The 18,409-nt window shown below is 43.2% G+C and overlaps 2 protein-coding genes across 10 annotated transcripts in view; one reads left to right on the plus strand and one right to left on the minus strand.

The window, feature by feature from the left end:
* klhl3 (kelch-like family member 3) overlaps positions 1–9,300 on the plus strand; it is a 19,039-nt gene extending 9,739 nt beyond the window's left edge. For all 3 annotated transcript variants that reach the window (XM_015047094.1, XM_015047091.1, XM_015047092.1), the window contains 11 exons: positions 2,047–2,209; positions 2,320–2,429; positions 2,895–3,011; positions 3,510–3,659; positions 3,731–3,848; positions 4,777–4,974; positions 5,472–5,573; positions 5,659–5,787; positions 6,557–6,697; positions 6,854–6,997; positions 8,297–9,300. In XM_015047094.1, coding sequence (XP_014902580.1) covers positions 2,047–2,209; positions 2,320–2,429; positions 2,895–3,011; positions 3,510–3,659; positions 3,731–3,848; positions 4,777–4,974; positions 5,472–5,573; positions 5,659–5,787; positions 6,557–6,697; positions 6,854–6,997; positions 8,297–8,325 — 1,401 coding nt within the window. In that variant the 3' untranslated portion in view covers positions 8,326–9,300. The remainder of the gene's footprint in view (positions 1–2,046; positions 2,210–2,319; positions 2,430–2,894; positions 3,012–3,509; positions 3,660–3,730; positions 3,849–4,776; positions 4,975–5,471; positions 5,574–5,658; positions 5,788–6,556; positions 6,698–6,853; positions 6,998–8,296) is intronic.
* Positions 9,301–11,176: 1,876 nt separating this feature from the next.
* The window catches only part of fam13b (family with sequence similarity 13 member B), a 69,616-nt gene continuing 62,383 nt past the window's right edge, over positions 11,177–18,409 (minus strand). For 4 of the 7 annotated variants that reach the window (XM_015047087.1, XM_015047084.1, XM_015047086.1 and 1 more), the window contains 12 exons: positions 17,810–17,942; positions 17,181–17,252; positions 16,563–16,830; positions 16,352–16,490; positions 15,931–16,012; positions 14,625–14,771; positions 13,424–13,638; positions 13,059–13,142; positions 12,888–12,983; positions 12,490–12,821; positions 12,092–12,193; positions 11,177–12,008 (listed from right to left, as the gene is read on the minus strand). In XM_015047087.1, coding sequence (XP_014902573.1) covers positions 11,885–12,008; positions 12,092–12,193; positions 12,490–12,821; positions 12,888–12,983; positions 13,059–13,142; positions 13,424–13,638; positions 14,625–14,771; positions 15,931–16,012; positions 16,352–16,490; positions 16,563–16,830; positions 17,181–17,252; positions 17,810–17,942 — 1,794 coding nt within the window. In that variant the 3' untranslated portion in view covers positions 11,177–11,884. The remainder of the gene's footprint in view (positions 12,009–12,091; positions 12,194–12,489; positions 12,822–12,887; positions 12,984–13,058; positions 13,143–13,423; positions 13,639–14,624; positions 14,772–15,930; positions 16,013–16,351; positions 16,491–16,562; positions 16,831–17,180; positions 17,253–17,809; positions 17,943–18,409) is intronic. The other 3 variants (XM_015047090.1, XM_015047089.1, XM_015047088.1) reach the window with 2 other exon arrangements.

Below are 18,409 nucleotides of genomic sequence, written 5' to 3' on the forward strand. Positions count from 1 at the left end.
GGATGGATGGATGGATGGATGGATGGAGAATTTATTTTAAATTAATTCTGAATCACAGTGAATGAGTGTACCGATTCTTATGCCAATGGATTTTTTGGCACACGTCTAATATTAGCATCTTTACATTAGCTGTTAGCATGGCTATCTGTTAGCATAGCCATGCTATGCTAGCTGTTTCTGTACAACTTCAACTGATTCTTAACTGAAGTTTTTAAAATGCTGCGTTTTCTAAATGGAAAGCTCAAAATGACAGTAAATCAAACAGATTAATGTGGCTGTAAGTTAGCCTTCCTGTTATCTGCTGAAAGTCTCGATCTCTTTCTCGCTGCCTTCATAAGTTTTATTTTATTTCTCTTAAAACTGACTTATCGTGTGGTTGTAGGTTAAAACCTTATTTTGACGACAGAAACAGATTTAGTGATCAGTTTTATCGTTTTGCCAGAAATGGATGTGATTCAGGATTTAAGGAAAGTTGCTCCTGGACGGATCTGTGAGGCTGTTTACCTGCTGGTTTTAACTGTTTTTTTTTTTACTCTGGTTCTAACTCCAGAGCTGCGCGGTTCTGCTCAAAGCCCGATTTCCTCTTATACTAAGCGCAGGAAGCACAGAGAGAGGAAATCCTCCCGCTGTCAGCAGGGAGCCGCTCTCCGTTTTTCTCTCCTTAATGTTTCTGTGCGACCATCCAGTCGCTGCTACAGCATGAAAATATAAAATATAAATATTTAGAATTTTAATTTGGGATTCTTCGCCTTTTAGTTTCCACATTCAGCTGGTGAAAGTCCTGTCCGTTTTTCTTTCTTTGTTCTTTCTTTTATTTTTTTCCTTCTTTGCTTCTTTTTTTAGTTTATTTGTCAAACTCATCCAGAATTGCAGATAAAGAGTTTGTGTCCCTGAATGGACGATAAAATGTTCAGGGACATTTTCTCTCGTCCTTTAATGAGACCATACTAACAACAGAACCTGTTTAGATGAAAACATTTTTCTATTTTACGTGAAGAAAATGCATCTGGATAGTCTTTGGGGACTTTTACAGATCTTGAGCTTCATTTAATGGTTTTCTGGATTGTTTGGAAAAGTGTCAGAATGAAATGAATTTGATTTTTCATCCTGTTGTCTGTCTGGAAAGTAAAATTTTCCGGTATTACATTCTGACTTTAATAATGTGATGGCCATGTTGTGTCTTTAAGTGTTCGGTTCATCTGGTGAGAGTTCATTCTGGGCTGCAAACCCAAGGTTAGATGTTGTTTATTGCAGCTGCTCCAGAGTCACACTGTCTCTCCAGGGTTTCCTTATCTTTGGTGTAAACCTGTGATGTTGTCCACCTGCAGCTTTCATCTGACCGTTCATTAGGTTTTGATCTTGTGTCTCTCATATCATCACATGGAGTTAAACTGACCTGACTGAGTCACTTTTATTTAACAATGCTGAGCAAATTAATGTTTTTCTTCCAGCTGTCTGTCCGTCTTTTTGTCGTTTTATTTATTCTTCTGCCTAACCCTAACTTTAAAAAATGTCTAAAACGATTAAGCAAGTTTGGAAACACACAAACACACAAAAAAATAACAGAAGCTAATGCTAAACCACTAAATGCATGAAAGAATTAGCAGAAGCTAATGCTAAATTCATAAAAAATTAATGGAAGCTAAGCCATTAAACATGTTAAAGAAATAGTAGAAGCAAATGCTAAACCACTAAAAGCATGAAAAAATTAGTGAAAGCCAATGCTAAACTGCTAAATACACAAAAAATTAGCTAAAGCTAAAGCTGACTGCATAAAAAATAAGTGTTAAACACTGAACACACAAACAATAGCAGAAGCTAATGCCAAACCACTAAATACATGAAAAAATTTAGCAGAAGCCAACACTAAGTTTTGAAATGCATAATACATTTAGCCAAAGCTAAGGCTAAACACATAACAATATAATTCTAAGCTAATGCTAAACCGCTGAACTGGATTTGCCTGCAGTTGGTAGGGAAATGTATGAAAACTGTGCACCCTATGCTTCATCCCAGTCAAACCAGTCTGTGGTTCCCTGGTTCCAGGTCCTCCTGCCAGCAGCCAGCCTCCTGCAGCTGATGGATGTTCGTCAGGTCTGCTGCGAGTTCCTGCAGTCTCAGCTTCATCCCACCAACTGCCTGGGCATCAGAGCCTTCGCTGACCTGCACACCTGCACGCAGCTCCTTAGTCAGGCCCACGCATACGCCGGTAAGCCTCTCCCTCGGTCAACAGCTGCCAGATCAGACGCGTGGTGCTGATGTGCTAACAGCTAATGTGCTAGCTAGCCGTCTGTAACCTGGGCTGTCTCTGTGTCTCAGAGCAGCATTTCTCCGAGGTGGTGCAGAGCGAGGAGTTCCTGGGTCTGTCTCTGCAGCAGGTGTCCAGCCTGATATCCAGCGACCGGCTCACCGTCTCCACTGAGGAAAAGGTTTGCTTACCGGCTCGTTTCTGGTGATGGCCGCCATGCTCGGCAAAGAATTTACCATAATTTGGAAAAATCTATTCAAGACTCGTATTTTGCTGTGAAATTATACATAATTAGATCCATAAATATAAAATTTACTGATATTTTTTTATTTTTCAAAATGGCCGCCATAGATGTCATAGAATATTAATTTTTACTTAATGAATCAGTTGATGAATGTGAATAAGAATGAATGGCTGCTATGATTATAATCGAGAACATATGTAAGCTAATGCTAAACCGGTAGTCACAAAACATTAGCAGTTGCTAGTGCTAGACATAAACAATTAGCAGAAGCTAACACTAAATGGATGATAACATTAGCAGAAGCTAAAGCTAAATGCATGATAACATTACCAGAAGCTAATGCTAAATGCATGATAACATTAGCAGAAGCTAATGCTAAGCCGCTCACTCTGCTCTGCTCAGGTGTTTGAAGCGATGATATCTTGGATCAAATATGACAAACCGACTCGTCTGGAGTTCATGCCCAAACTGATGGAGCACGTCAGACTGCCGCTGCTGTCCAGGGATTACCTGGTCAAGGTAAGACCGCGTCCTGCCACACTAAACAGAACGAATAAACCTGCAAGCTTAATATCCACTTTGTCAGTCCTGCATAAGAAGTTCTTACTTTTCTGCAAACTGTTGGTGATTATGGGTCATAATGTTCACAGTAATAACATAAAGCATCAGTTTTCATTCCTCAGCACAATTACACACGACGTTTTGGTTTATTACATAAGACATAATACAACTGGTAGTTCTAATGCTTAAAATAAATAAAACAGACTTCATCAGCCTTTTGTAGATCCATTTATTTTAGTTATGCATGACTTAGTTTTGGGTTTTTGCATTAAATATATGAAGTTTGAATAGAAAAAACTTTTATTGTCCAACAGCAAGAAAATTCAGAGGGAACACCAGCAGCAAGTAGAAAAGTGTAAAAAATGTTTTTAAAGTGATAAAAATAACATGGTTAACAAAATGGCTGCTGGTTTACGGTGACCTCGTCTCGAAAACAAAATGGCTGCTGGTTTTCAGATCGTTGAGGAAGAAGCTCTGATAAAGAACAACAACACCTGTAAGGACTTCCTGATTGAAGCCATGAAGTACCACCTGCTGCCGGCGGACCAGCGCCACCTCATCAAGACGGACCGGACCCGACCCCGGACCCCCGTCAGCATCCCCAAGGTGCAGAGCCGGGTTCAGAACCGGGCCGGGTTCGCTGCGGGTTCTGTGGTTCTGAGTGTCGCTCTGTGCAGGTGATGATCGTGGTGGGGGGTCAGGCCCCCAAGGCCATCCGGAGCGTGGAGTGCTACGACTTCCAGGAGGACCGGTGGTACCAGGTGGCGGACCTCCCCTCCAGACGCTGCCGGGCCGGTCAGTGTTCGGACCAGAACCCGGGACGCTAAGCTAGCATGAATCCGGTTCTGGTCCGTTTACATGAATGATGAATTATTGTTCTGATGGGTCCAACTGGGTCAAGATTCAATCGTCCTTCATTATTCAAGCAGCTAATTGTCCCCTAGCATAATGCTGCCACCACCATGCTTGGCACAGAGGCCATTTTATTTCACATTATTTCTGTTCTTATTGATTTGTGTCTGATTTTCTGTTTTCTTCCTGACTTTCATTTTCTTTCTTTCCCTTTTTACTTGGTTCTGTTTCCCATCCTTTGTTTTCATTTCAGCAAAACAATTCCTGGAAGAAAAAGTAAAATTTAGAACAAAATATTTTGTAAAACAAACAAAAGTTGTTTGAAAAGTGAGCAGGAAGAAGCAGAGACTCGTCCAGTTCTGTACGACCAACTAAACAAAGATTTTAGCATAAATTCATCTCTGTGCTCCTGGGCTGCATCATTTAAAATTACATATTAGATCATGTAATTTTTTTAGCCGGTTGTTTCCTTACATGTCAATTTTAGTGTGCAAGTTGGAACACGAGGGATTTGAGTCGGATTTAAAATCGATACTTTACAAGGAAGAAAAATATCAATAAATATCACAGCATCGATAAAATTACACAGTCCTACAGTCAGCAGGAAGTCAGCGTCTTCTGACTTCCTGTTTCTCTCTGAGACGTTTTAACCGGATTCCTGTCATCAGCTGGTTGAACCTTTGGCTCCATCCTGTGTCTCCGTCCTCATCCTGTGTCTCCATCCTCATCCTGTGTCTCTGTCTCCATCCTGTGTCTCTGTCCTCATCCTGTGTCTCCATCCTGTGTCTCTGTCCTCATCCTGTGTCTCCATCCTGTGTCTCTGTCTCTGTCCTGTGTCCCCGTCCTCAGCCTGTGTCTCTGTGTCCTCCAGGCGTTGTCTCTGTGGCGGGACGGGTCTACGCCGTCGGCGGCTTCAACAGCTCGCTGCGGGAGCGGACTGTGGACGTTTACGACGGCGCCAGGGACCAGTGGAGCGCGGCGGCGAGCATGCAGGAGCGGCGCAGCACGCTGGGGGCGGCGGTGCTGGGCGAGCTGCTGTACGCCGTCGGCGGCTTCAACGGGAGCATCGGTACGCTGGACCGGACCGCCCAGAACCTCAGGAACAAAATGGTTTTAAATATCTGAAACGACGCTCCAGAGGCTTTTCTGAGGTGTTTTATTTTGAAGCAGTTTGAACGAACGGAGGGCAAACTTGAAACTGATGCTGCTTGTTGCCAGCAGGCTGTTGCTAGGCAACCATAGAACCAGTGAGTTGGTTGATGCTACCAGCTAGCTTAGCTCACATTGACAGGCTGAGCGTCTGCCTGCGTTTCCCAGAATGCTGTGCAGTCGAATGAATATTTTATCAGCTGTATTATCTGTTGATTTTCATCACGTGTCCATGGTGATAACAATCGTTGTAGATTTTTTGTTTTTCTATCCAAACCGAGGATCAACTCCCAATTTAAACCACAGAAAGTCAAACATTAACCTCCATTTATGGTTTGAAGTGTTAATTTAGCCAACATGATGTGAAGAACGACAGGAATCGGTTCTGCTCTGACCGGCTGGGTGTCTCCGCTGCAGGTCTGTCCACCGTGGAGGTCTACAGCCAGAAGACCAACGAGTGGAGCTTCGTGGCGTCCATGAACACCCGGCGCAGCAGCGTGGGCGTGGGCGTGGTCGACGGTAAGAGCTGGGAGGATCCAGACCGAAAGATCGCCACTAGACACGGCTTATTGGACCCACTGTGTGTGTGTGTGTGTGTGTGTAGGGAAGCTGTACGCTGTGGGAGGTTATGATGGAGCGTCTCGTCAGTGCCTCAGCACGGTGGAAGAATACGACCCGGTCTCTGATCAGTGGTGCTATGTGGCCGACATGAGCACACGGAGAAGTGGAGCAGGTACACACACACACACACACACACACACAAACTGGGAGCAGCTTTTACATGAAGAGTAACTAAAGTTGTAATACTCGTATTATTGTAAATAAAGTCGTAATAATACGAGAGTATAAGATACGTAATTTTGACAAAGTTGTGATAACATGAGAAAAAAAGACGTAATATACAAATAAAATTATTTTGTATATTACAAGAAAGTTTGTAACACGAAAAAAGTCACAATAATGAGAGAAAAATATGAGAAGTCGTAATAATACAAGAAAATCATAATGTGAGAAAAGTCGTATCATTACGGGAAAAAAGCCTTAATATTAAAAATAGGTAGTAATAATACAAGGATAAAGTTGTACAACAATGAAGATGAAGAATAAAGATGTAACAATAAAGTCTAAATAATATCAGAATAATGTTACCGAAGGAAAGTTGAGCACCTTGAGAAGTAAAATAAGTAAATCATCTTTTAATACGTCGGATCTGGATGACTTTATCCTTTAACAAAGTTTTTATTGTAATTTTATGTCTTTCTTCTGGTAATATTGCATCTATATTCTACTAACATTCTGACTTTCCTGTGATCATTTAAAAACACCAACATCTCCATGATGGTGTGATAATGCAACAGCACCCCCCAATGGACACCTAATGAAACGGCAACATGCTGATCCTAAACAGACGTTTTTGTCAACCATTCAATGCTGCTAAACACTGATAACTAAAGTGAATGGATTAATGGAGCCTGTGATGAACACATGATGTTTCCCTGCAGGAGTCGGGGTTCTGGGCGGCCTGCTGTACGCAGCAGGCGGCCATGACGGTCCTCTGGTGAGGAAGAGCGTTGAGGTGTTCGACCCTCAGAGCAACACGTGGCGTCTGGTCAGCGACATGAACATGTGTCGCAGGAACGCAGGTCGGCACATCACAAATAAAATACATTAAATACGCCTCACTTCCTGGTTCCAACCTGGAAAATGTGTATTTTAAAATCACACATTTAAATTTTGTTTACAGATTGATATGAAAACGTCTGCTGATGTGTAATAAAGTTGTTTTTTGCTTCCTGCAGGCGTCTGTGCCATAAACGGGCTGCTGTACGTGATCGGCGGTGACGACGGGTCCTGCAACCTGTCATCTGTGGAGTTTTACAACCCGATGACGGACAAGTGGAGCCTGATTCCCACCAACATGAGCAACGGGCGCAGCTACGCCGGTACGCCCATCAGAGACTGGAGACGTTAGCCCGGTTTTAATTCAAAAACCTGTTTTTCTACCCAAACGGACCAGAGATTCTGTTTAAATGATGTGACTGATGAGAGGGAACGACTGTAAACAAACAGAACATTTAAAACTGCAAGGTTCCAACTTACATTACAACCAGACTCGTTGCCATAGCAACTGACTGATAGCAACGCCACTATACGTTTCAGGATTCAACAGCCAAAATCTCACAAACTTTTCACATGCAAAGAGCAAAACATTCAGTCGGTTACAGTTTGTGTTTTTATGGTTGATGTTTATTTTGCGATTATTAAGTGAGTGGTGTGGTTGATTAGCTGCCGCTGCTGTTAGCTAAGCTAGCAGTGCAGTGGTTGATTAGCTAATTTGAACACCTGCTCTACTGATGATCTGTCAGAGTCGATGTGTGGGTCAACTTTATTTTTATTTTGTTTTTTAGCTGAAACACAAAATTCTGCAGCACATCTACAAGTTAAGGTTGTCATAGTCAAGCTAGCATAGCTGACCCACTTCCATACTTCCTCCCTCCCTACGTTTTTATTTAAAACTTTTTCCGGTAGTTATCTAGTTGTCGTAGTGTTGACAGTAGCAAAGCACTGCATCCCTTTTTCTTTTATATGTACATTTAGCATGTTATGTTGGCAACCTAACAGCTAAAACCAATGCTAGTTTTTGTCGGCTAGCAGTTTTTTTGCATGCTTGACAAATTAAATATTAAAAAGTATGTTAGCTTAGCTCAGGGTGTCCAAACTTTTTGCCAAAATCAACAGGTCAAAAATACTTGTGGGCTAAATAAAATGTTTATTTTTGTTTTTAAATAATTATAATAGAAAAATAAAATCAATAAGTTAAAATAGTCAGATTTTATTTTTTTTGTGGAAAAAGGATGTTATTCATTATCGATTCAAAACTTTAAAGTGACAGAAATCGCATAGTTTTCAAATTCTTTTGAGTTTGATGGAACAAATTTAATAAAAAAAAAACGGAGTCAAATTAAGTAAAATCTTGGTTATAAAAAGACAAATACTTTGTGTCAGATATTTTTTTTTACTCTGATTAAAAATTAAAAGTTCTGTAATTGCATTCGAAGGCCGCACAAAGTCACTCCAGGGGCCACAAATGGCCCCCGTGCCACACTTTGGACACCACTGGCTTTTTCTTAGATAAAAAAAAAAAAAAAAATTATTCAAAAAATAATTTCTGACCATTTTGAATCTATTTTAAATTTCCCAGTAACAGGAACTGCTGAACTAATCGGACCTGTTCTTTTCAGGAGTGGCAGTGATCGACAAGCCGCTATGACCCGGGCAGAAACCCAGAACCAGAACTTTATGGTCCACTGAGAGCCTCCATGTTTGGTTCTGATCTGCTTCCTTTGGGGTTCCAGGATAAACGGATGTAAATCCACCAAACCGAGCCGCCAGTTCTGTTGGCTTGGTGGTCGGACTCTAAGGAGTCGGTTGCAATAATTGGAGCAGTGACACCTGGTGGTGACCAGCAGTATTCCTCCTCGACCCAAACGCCCAAAACCGGAGCGCCGCAACAAGAAGAATGTTAAAATTATATGCAACAAAAACAGCAGATTTAGTATTTTTGAGAGTTGATTTTTAAAGCTTGGGATCAGTTTTGTGTTTTGGTTCTGGGACTAAACACTACTGATGTTCTGCACTGAACGCTGCTGCTCATTCTGAAGCTGCCAGCCGCACACATCAGATCAGAGACACTGGAGCTGAAAATGATGCACTGTAAAAAATGAGCTGGAAAGACATCATGACTTTATTTATTGACTCGGTTGCCACTGCGTTCAGGAACAGGATCCTGAAACAGAACCATGTTTACCGGACTGGATCTTAGTTTATTCTATAAAAGCACATAAAGTTTAAATATAATCTTCCTGTTTTATACGTCATGTGATTTTCATTTCATCTGGTTGGATTTAATGTTCTGTTATGTTACAGAAAACTGGGAGCGGTCTTCCTCAGGTGGAAACACCTGCAAGTAAGTAAGACTCTCCAGCACCACCTGTGGTGGGAAACAGGAACTGCCTGAAAATAAGAGGAATAATCATTAAGATAAAATAACTCTAATATTCAGGCACATCAGTAACAGTTTGATGTTTATTATTATAGAACTTGTAAAGATGTTTAAAATGAATCTGTGATGAAACACTAAATGGACTTTGAAGTATATCATGTGATTGTTTAAAGTGACCAGATGGACATTTTTCTCACTGCAGTTGCTATATTTTTATATAAATGATGAATATTGTGAACAAAATATTGGATTTGGTTCGTTTTTCACAGCAAAGATGTAGAGAAAGATTAACATAACTTCCTCCCATCAGCTTTTATTAGGTAAATATGTATTTACTGACATATCTACTTGAAAATGTCTCCAATCGTTTGGTGCTGTATGGTTAAACAATTTAAAGAAACAACAAAAGTTTCTAAAAGTATAAAACAGCCTTCTTTTTTTTAAATCAAAAGCATGTTTAGTTTGTTTTAGAAAAATAAAGAGCAGTACCTCAGCTGGTGGGCGTGGCCTCCCTCAGGTGTAATTAGCCTAATTAGCAGCTGCTGCTAAAACCAACAACCATTACAAACAACTCCAGGTGAGTTTCGTCCTTTTTATTTTCTTATAAATCTTTTATCAAAGTCCCAAATTAGCAGCAACACATAAGATTGCTTCCTGATTAACATTGTCTCGTTTTGTTAATGTTTTAATCTTTAGAGGGGGAAACGGCTTTCTGCTTTTCCAATGATCCGTTCAAATGTTGGCGGATGAATCGGAACTTAAAGTTCAGTAGAAATGAAAAGATAAAAGGACTGTCTTCTTTTTCGCAGTCGATTCAAACGAGTTGCCAGATTAATGAAGCAGCGTTTTATTCCGTTATCCTGTTTTAAGCTTGTTTTAAAAATCCACTTCCGTTAGAAATTTAACTCCGGACAGGGACGATTGAAAACAATGAAGTTAAATGAAAATGTTCACTGTGTTTGTCAGTGAACTATCGTTTTATGCTGAATGCTTCAGGCCCAAAGTTCAACGTAGCTTTTGATTTTTTAAAACAATAACCGGAAGCTACCAAATTCATGGGCTGTCCGAATCAACGGCCCGTTAGTGAGAAGCAGGGAAGAATAACCGATCAGTTCTCAACAGCGTTTCAGGACGAGCTGAATGGCTAATGTCTTTCCACATTCAATATAACTGGAATAAGATATAAATACATTAAATCGTTCAGATCAAGTAAATCCCCGTTTGATATATTTAAATATTTTGTGTATTTAAATGTTTTTCGTAGTTTGTATCTTCTTCGGCAGATAGTTTCTGTCCAGTTGTCTCCTTAAACATCTCTTGATGCTTTTAAAAACGCAAACGTAGGTTACCTTTGTGGTTTCTGTGGCAACCGGACCAATGTTTGGGCATTTAACGCTGCCGTCCACTAGAGGGCGGTGATTCCCCGCCATGTTTATAGAAGTGGCAACACTTTCTAACACCAGAATGCCATTAATTTATACAATATTTTTAAACTGACCCTTTTCTGACAATAACGAATATTTTAGTCGAAATATCTCCCAGGTTTCCTCAACTTTTGTATCACATTTTTACTCTAAAAAAAAAAAAGTAAAATTACGGAATCATGAAATTAAAAAATATAACTGATCCACATTTGTAGAACTTTTCAACGACATGTTCAATAAAATAGTTATGTTGCGTGACTCAAAGGAAAATTTGAAAGATACTTTTGTAACATTTCTTAAAGTAATATTTGGTCTTTCCATATGCAGTACTCTGTTTCTCCACCAGAGGGCAATAACAATACTATAAAATGTTACAGTTCTGAGGTAAATAAGAACGCGGCAGAACTTATGTAGCAAGCAGATGCGTTTTATTTCCACAAATTAAACCTTTATTGATATGAAAAAATGTGAGAGCTAAACAAAAATCAAAGTACCGAATATTAACAGCTGATTAAATGTGTAATCTGTGCAGAGAAATATTTGCTGTGGATTCCTGGAGAAACTCGTATGAAACAGCGTGGGAGTTTCTCCACTCTGCTGTGGTGAGAAAAACATTTAAGAGACCAGAATGTTTTCTGACGAGTCAAAAACACTTTTTAATGTTGGAAAATATTGACACACGGAGCTGAAACGTGTTAAAATATGTCTGATGCAAACTTTTATTATTGCTGCTTTTTCATGGCACAAATAATGAGAACAGTTGGTGTTGGATAAGATCTGTGCTGCCATGCAAGCCGACTACAGTACTGCTATATTAGCTTATATTACACAGAGCAACGACATGTTGGGGTTACATACAAAAGGTTAATGTAGGAACATTAGCAGGATGGATAATAAAAAACATCACACGTATAATAAACCTAAAAGGGGCCAACTGAAATAATTTAAACATGTCTGACATTCATTTTTTTCTGGTTTTATGTACAGTATATTGATATTTGTATAGAAGTAGTGCTTAATTTCTAGAAATACAAATGGAAACAACAGAGGGGCTGCATTCTGGGAATGCTGTGCAAATAACATTTTTTACATCTGACCCTTCCCGCCCCTCCCAGCACTCTGCGCCACAAACTGAAACTCGGAGAAGTTCCTCCAGCCCCCTGCGTCTTGTTCGCCCTGCCAGCAGGAAGTCGCTCCCCTCCCCGCCACGCCGGCAGTGTGATGAAGCAAACCCAACAGAACACGAACAAACAGGAAGATTTCCCAAAGTTTCTCTGCAAACCATAAAATAACGTCTGAAAATGTTTTTTTTTTCCCTCAACTTGTGAAGTGTTGATGAAGAGTTCATGGCGGCGTCCTGCAGGTGGCGCCGTGTGCGATGACAGCGGTTGTCTGACAGAAACCTAGATGGACTTGGAGGAATCCTGTTTGCTGATGAGGACCTCCAGGAGGCGGAGCTTGGCTTTGATCCGCTTGTACTCGCGGTATTTCTCCAGCATCGGCACCCGGTCCTCCTTCTGAACGTTCCTGCAGGATGGAGGAAAACAAGATGGCGGCGCTCAGCTCTTCCTCCGGGTGCGGGTCACAAACGGACGCGTCGCTTCACTTACCTCCCGTTATGCTGATAGAAATCTTCCTCGAACTCTCGGATCGTCTTTCTCAGTTTCTTCTTCTCTGATCTGGCCTTCCACAGCTGTTCCAGCAGCTCTGGCCTGGAGGATCATGGGAAATGGAGTCAACAGGTGAGTCAACAGTTTCTAAGTAATTCAGACTGTTTTAGTATTTGAAACGTTTCTCATTGTAACTTTCATAAAAAATACTTTTTTACATATTTGTTGAAAAATCTTAGCTCCTTGCTACACTGCAGCTAGCATAGCATGTGGTTAACTGACAGTGCTAAGCCCCGCCTCCTGGCTCTGATTGGCTGGAGTAGATCGATCTCATAATAAGCGTGAAAACCTTGTTATATCAGGTTCGCTGTGCAGGTGACCTGCTGATCTGTCCTTACATGGACGAGGCGTTGGAGCTGGACAGGCGCAGGTCCAGCGCCAGCCTCCCGGACCCTTCCTCCATCTTGTCGCTCAGCCCGTCCGGTTGGCTCCTCACCGACCCGCCGCTCGGGGTCACGGACTCCAAGGCCATGATGACCTCAGAGCTCTGCATCTCTCCGCCGCTGCTCTCGCCCTCCTCCTCGTCGTCTTCCTCTTCCTCCTCCTTCTCCTCTTCCTCGCCGCCTTTCTGCTCCTCCTCTTCCTCCTCTTTGATTTCCCAGAAGTGAGCGGTTTCTCCCTCGATGATCGGCTGGAGGGTCTGGCTGCGCCTCTTGCTGGAGGGCGACACCTGCAGCGGAAGACGTGCGTTAGCGGCGGAGCGCAGACGGGCGTCGGCGGTCGGAGGCGGCCTTACCGTTACCGGCGTGATGCTGACCCTCGCCAGCATCTGCTTGACCAGCCTGTAGCGGTCGTAGAGAGGCTTCACCACCAGCCGCTCCTCTCTGGTCACCTGATCACAGAAACATGGCGTCATGCAGCAGCCGGCGGCGCGGCGTGGGGCGGCGGCGCAGCAGGACGGACTTACTGGTCGACCATGGAGGCCTTCGTAGTGCAGCAGGTTCTTCTGAAGGACCATCTTCTCACAGGACAGCTGCTCTTTGGTCATCTTCTGCAGAAATTTAAATCAGGGCTCTTCCATTATTTATCTTATGGTCCAATAAGGCCTCAAACTCTTATTTTAACATAATCAACAGATTTTTTCCTCACTGAATTTAATTTCTGAATATTTTTTTTGAAGCAGCGCCACCCTGTGGTGTGACTTGGTATTACAACTTAATATACTTAATATACGAGGGGGGATCTCTTTGTTTGGTTAACAGGATTAAGAGGCTTCTTAATCCTGTTAACCAAACATTAAGCGGTAACGTGTATAAAATACAAAGTGGTCACCTTGATGTCGTCCGGCCAGCCGTCCTCCTGCCGCTTCCCTTTGACGCGGCACTGGATCAGCTCCAGTGTTTCTTCTTTGGTGGGGCGCGGGCCCCGGACCTCCCCCGCCGCGTCATGGCCGCCCTGCTCCAGCGTGGAGCCGAAGCTCTTGGGAAGGGTGTTGCTACGGGGACGGGTCTGCGGGCCGAGCTCGCTCTCCGCACAGTGTTTGGCGTCTGCAGGACAAGAACACATGAAGAAGAAGAGTTAGATCCACATCGGAACCTTGGAACCGTTTTCTGGACCGACTCTGGACAGGAATCAGAAAAATGATTTAAGTTTTTGTTCTAAATGTAAAAAAATCTGAAAAGTGTGGAGAGAGATCAGCGCTGCAGCTAACGATTATTTTATGACAACTAATTGGATAAAATTATGCAGATTTTTTTTTTATTTAACCATTTAAGTTCATTTTATTAGAAGTTCAAAAATGATGTAAAAATAATCACTTTTTAATTCTGAACTTTACTGAATAAAACAGAAATCCTTCAGTGGATGTTTGGTCATTTATGTGTAGAGCTGATCAGATTATTTTTATTAATAAGTGGAGTAAAAGGTGATTGATAGACTTTTATTTTTTCCAGAATTTGAATCTGGGTGAAGCTAACGCTACCACTGTAGGAGTTTATGCTAAAACAGATTCACAAAGTTTTTTTTATTACCTCAAATGCAAAACGTTTATTTTTTGTAGTTTTGGCTTAATTACTAATCTGAATATGTTCTTCTTTCAGCAAATAGTCTTTTTAGCATCAGCTAACGATTAATGGATTACTAAATTAGCTGAAAGTTGTTTCTGACGCTTCAGATCGAAGCAGATCATGTGTTAGGATGGCCTAGTTAAAGTCCAGCTGTTGAAAACGGTCTTTCTCCATTCACCCTGATGGAACTGGAGATAAACTCAGAGGAAGTTCTAGACAGTTCTGACTCAAAGTGGGGTTGAAATAAGAAGCACGCCACACTTTTCAGATTTTAAAAAAAACAAACTGAAGCGTTTTTCCTCTCCTCCGTCACAGAGGAGGTTTCATTTAAGGTTTACTAAATATTTATCTCTCCACTCAAGCCAACATGCTGGTTGGGCAGCAAACACACCAGTAACACCAGTAACACCAGGCCGTGACTGTGGGAAGTATTCAGAACGTCTACTTACTGGGGGGGTTGTACTTACTGAGGTGACACAGTCTAGAGGCGGGGTGGAGTGGGAGGGGGGGAGTGGGATGGGGGGGTGAGGAGGGGGGGGCAGCGTGGCGTCTGTGTGAATGGAGCAAAGCCTGGTGCCTCAGCGAGCTTCTGGGGGAAAGGAGGTGCTGGCGTCCTGGTGGCCCAATCAATCAATCAATCGGTCGTTTGGCAATGGAAGGAGGAAAGTGGAGAGCGGGTGCTCGAGTTATTGATTGATTTATTGGTTTGAAACAGAGAAACGCTTTTAGCCTCTGCGCCCTCCGTGATCGGAGGAGCGGCGTGCGAGGGTCCTGGGATCAGATCAGCCCGGCGAAAGCAACAAAACGATCAATATTCAATCAGTGAGACCCGGGGTGCTCAAACCGGGGCGCCGGGGACTTTTCTGGACGCTGGACTGAGTTTTTTCGGTCAGCAGTTTAATCTGCTTAGAAAAATGTTAGACGCCACACAAAGCGTTGTCATGGTAACTTCCACCCTACAGTCCACCCAGGTGGAAACAGGAAGTGTTTTCACACAAAGGCCGGATCCATGAAACCTGGATCCGGTTTCATGGCCAAGATTAAATACTGTCTTCAATCGAGCCCAAAACAACAGGAATTAATCACTTTAAAATTTTATTTAAAATTTAATTTAAAATCACTTTAAAATTTTATTTAAAATCACTTTTCAATGTAAGTTTTCAAACTTTGGATAAAAACAATGCAGATTAAACAACAGACTGTGATATTCTACAAAATAAATAAAATATAACATTTTTCTTTAAAATGTTTTAGTCTCAACCTGAAGCCTGAAAGTTAAAAAATAAAGTTCTCAGCAACTTTAGAATAATTTTGGTCATTCCAGATTAAAGTTTTTCCTTTTCAGTGACTTTAACTCCAATCCACACATTCAGGAAGGAAAACGTGAAAACATTATTTCTGGGTTTGATCTGTTTCTACAGATTAAATAAAAACTTTTCATGTTTCGTTTTTTGCTGAGTGGCCAGAAAAATAAATAATTTTTGGTGATTTTATTTTTTAAAAATGTTTTCAGTCTCTTGGCCTGTTGGGTCATTTTGAGCTGATGATTCTGGTCCCTGCGACAGAAAGTTTGTACACCCCGGGTCCAGACTGCGTGGGAGTCGGAGGTCGTTGCTTCGCCGCGCTGAGGTCATCCCAGAGGTCACGGGTTCACAACGACGCACCGGCACACTGAAGGGTGGGAGCCACGTCCACATGCTGCTGTTAGAGGGGACGAACCCGACACACACACACACACACACACACACGCACGCACGCAGCGGGCCGTTCTACCTTTAATCTGTCGACGGATCTTCGTCAGGTCGGTCATCCACTTGAGGACTTTGGGGTTAGCTGCCTTGTCTGCGTGAGACGGCTGCAGAGAAAGGTCAAGAGGTCACGTCAGAGGAGCTACAGGGGCAGTACGGCGGTTCTGTTCGTGTTTCTGGACCGGGCCCGGTCAGCGCAGAGGAAAGGTCACTCTGGGGATTTACAGAGACTTCAAATGTCAAAGAGAAACAAACTGGAAAGTTCAGCTGCTGATCAGGCAGAAAACCTCCACCAGAACCGAACCGTCTGTAAAGGGTCCAGGTTCTGCAAACACGTTTCAGGTTCTGGAAACATTTTACTGACTACAGATCAGCTGAGATCCGAGCGAATTCAGCCTGACCTGTCGTTGTGAGTGCAGCCCAAGCAGAGGAGATGCTAACGCTACCTTGTAGTTCCTCTCCTTCTCGAATTGCTCCTCAAACTGTTTGATCTTCTTCTTCAGATGCTGCAGCTTCTTGGTGAGCTGATGGGTCACCGAATCTCCCCTCATGGCCTCCCTGGAGCCGAACGACGCGCGCCGCGGCCTGAAGAGACAAGTTTGAGTCAGAGCCGCCATGTTTGACAGGTCCAAACAGGGGCGCCGGTTCCGGTCGTACCGCTGCGCCTTGCAGGGCGAGGCGGCGTCCGCGTCCTGCTGCAGGAAGCGCTGGGTGCTGTGCGCTCCGAAGTCCAGGAAGCGGCGGGCCAGGATGTGCGGGTGGGAGCGCAAAGAGGACGGCGAGTCGTCCTGGAGTCCGTCGTCTTCCTCGCCGTCGTCCTCCAGCGGCAGCAGCGGCAGCGGAACCAAGCGTCCGGCGAGCGGCGACAGCTGCGCCTCGCCGCTCTCCGTGTCATCCTGCCAGGATTTGAACGCCGGAACCGGGTCTGGAAGAGAATCCGGGTCGAAATCAGAAACATTTATGGACACATAAAACCTCTAACTCACTCCTACAGCAACCAGCGTGGCGAGCTACATCTGAAAACCGTGAGCAGCTCCTCCTCAGAGACGTGCAGGTTGACGCTAAGCCCACCTAGCGGTTAGCACTAAGCTAACAAGCTGAGCCGGAGAGGAAGAGGAGGCCGTTAAAGTGTCAGCTGCAGGCAGACACCGGGGTTATCTCAACCGTCAGAAAGGCTCTGAACATGCTTCCTGTGCGGTCGCCATGGCAACCGGTGAGAGGCGGTGACGGGGGGAGGAGGTGGGTGAACCGGTGGACATGAAGCAGCTAACTTACCTTGGCCTTCTTTCTGCAGGTGCATACATGAGAAGTCGATGGGAGGGAGATGGAGATGGGAAAGGAGTGACGCTGTTCGGATGGGCAGAAGAAGAGGAGGAGGAGGAAGAGAGATGGAGCCGTGAGATCATCACACAGCGACATTCATTCAACAAACTGAAGGAAAACTTTGTTAGGAAACGAAATGTCAGGTTCAAAATGTCGGGTTCACCTTTCTAATGAGAAAATGGTCCAAAAGCTCAACGTAGAAATTAATTATTGAAAATAACTTTTGTTCCACGAAGACGAAGCAAAGCAGCAGAAATCAGCTGTTTTCTACCAAACGAGGCTCCCAGAGCTCAAATCTATTCATCCAGAAAATGCAATGAAACCGTATCGGAGTTACAGAAAGCAACGTTTTGAAGGAGGCGTCCCTCAGGGCTCTGCACTCAGTCCTCTGTTTGTGAGCTCATTTTATCTGGACTTTCATGAACAAAGTGGACACAGAGCGTCACTGTAAGCAAGAGCAACAGAACTGATACTCCATTCATTTTAAAACTACGATGTCAGGAGTTTCTGAACTTCATGATAATCAAACTGGATTAAAATCAGGCTTAGAATAATAATCTGGGACGTTTCTGGGAACCTACCCTCCCACTGGTTATCTGGGAACAGCTGGAGGTGGGGGCTGTGGGGGGCGGAGCTTGGTTGGCACGGCGACAGGCGGTTCCTGTTGGCCTCGCTGGTGTTGGCGTTCTGATCGCAGCCAAACGAATCAGAGTCCTGGGAGAGGAGAGACGGACCAATCAGAACCGAGGACACAGAGCCAGTTGGGAGGCGAAACAAACACAATAAATCAATAAACATACGGAAACGTTTAACTGCCGAAGCTTGGAAATTAACATGGATATAAAATGTAACACATTGTAAAAATGAGGCTGAAAATAATGGATTTTAGTCAGAAATGAACAAAAAAACCTTAAATTGTTACAATTTGTGTCTTTTATGAAAATTAGCACTTTTTTAATGGCAGTGGCATTATTACTTTTTATTCAAACATGATTAAAATAGAACTGTGAAATAAAGAAGCTGCGTCAATACACAGTAAAAAGAATGTTATATGTTACAACCTCAGCAAAGCCCCGACCGTTACCTAGCAACCCCCCCCGACCGTTACCTAGCAACCCCAGCAAAGCCCCGACCGTTACCTAGCAACCCCCCCCGACCGTTACCTAGCAACCCCAGCAAAG

The sequence above is a fragment of the Poecilia latipinna genome, unplaced genomic scaffold (assembly GCF_001443285.1).
Source record: "Poecilia latipinna isolate Pla-1442-1.1 unplaced genomic scaffold, P_latipinna-1.0 Scaffold806, whole genome shotgun sequence".
Lineage (NCBI taxonomy): Eukaryota > Metazoa > Chordata > Actinopteri > Cyprinodontiformes > Poeciliidae > Poecilia > Poecilia latipinna.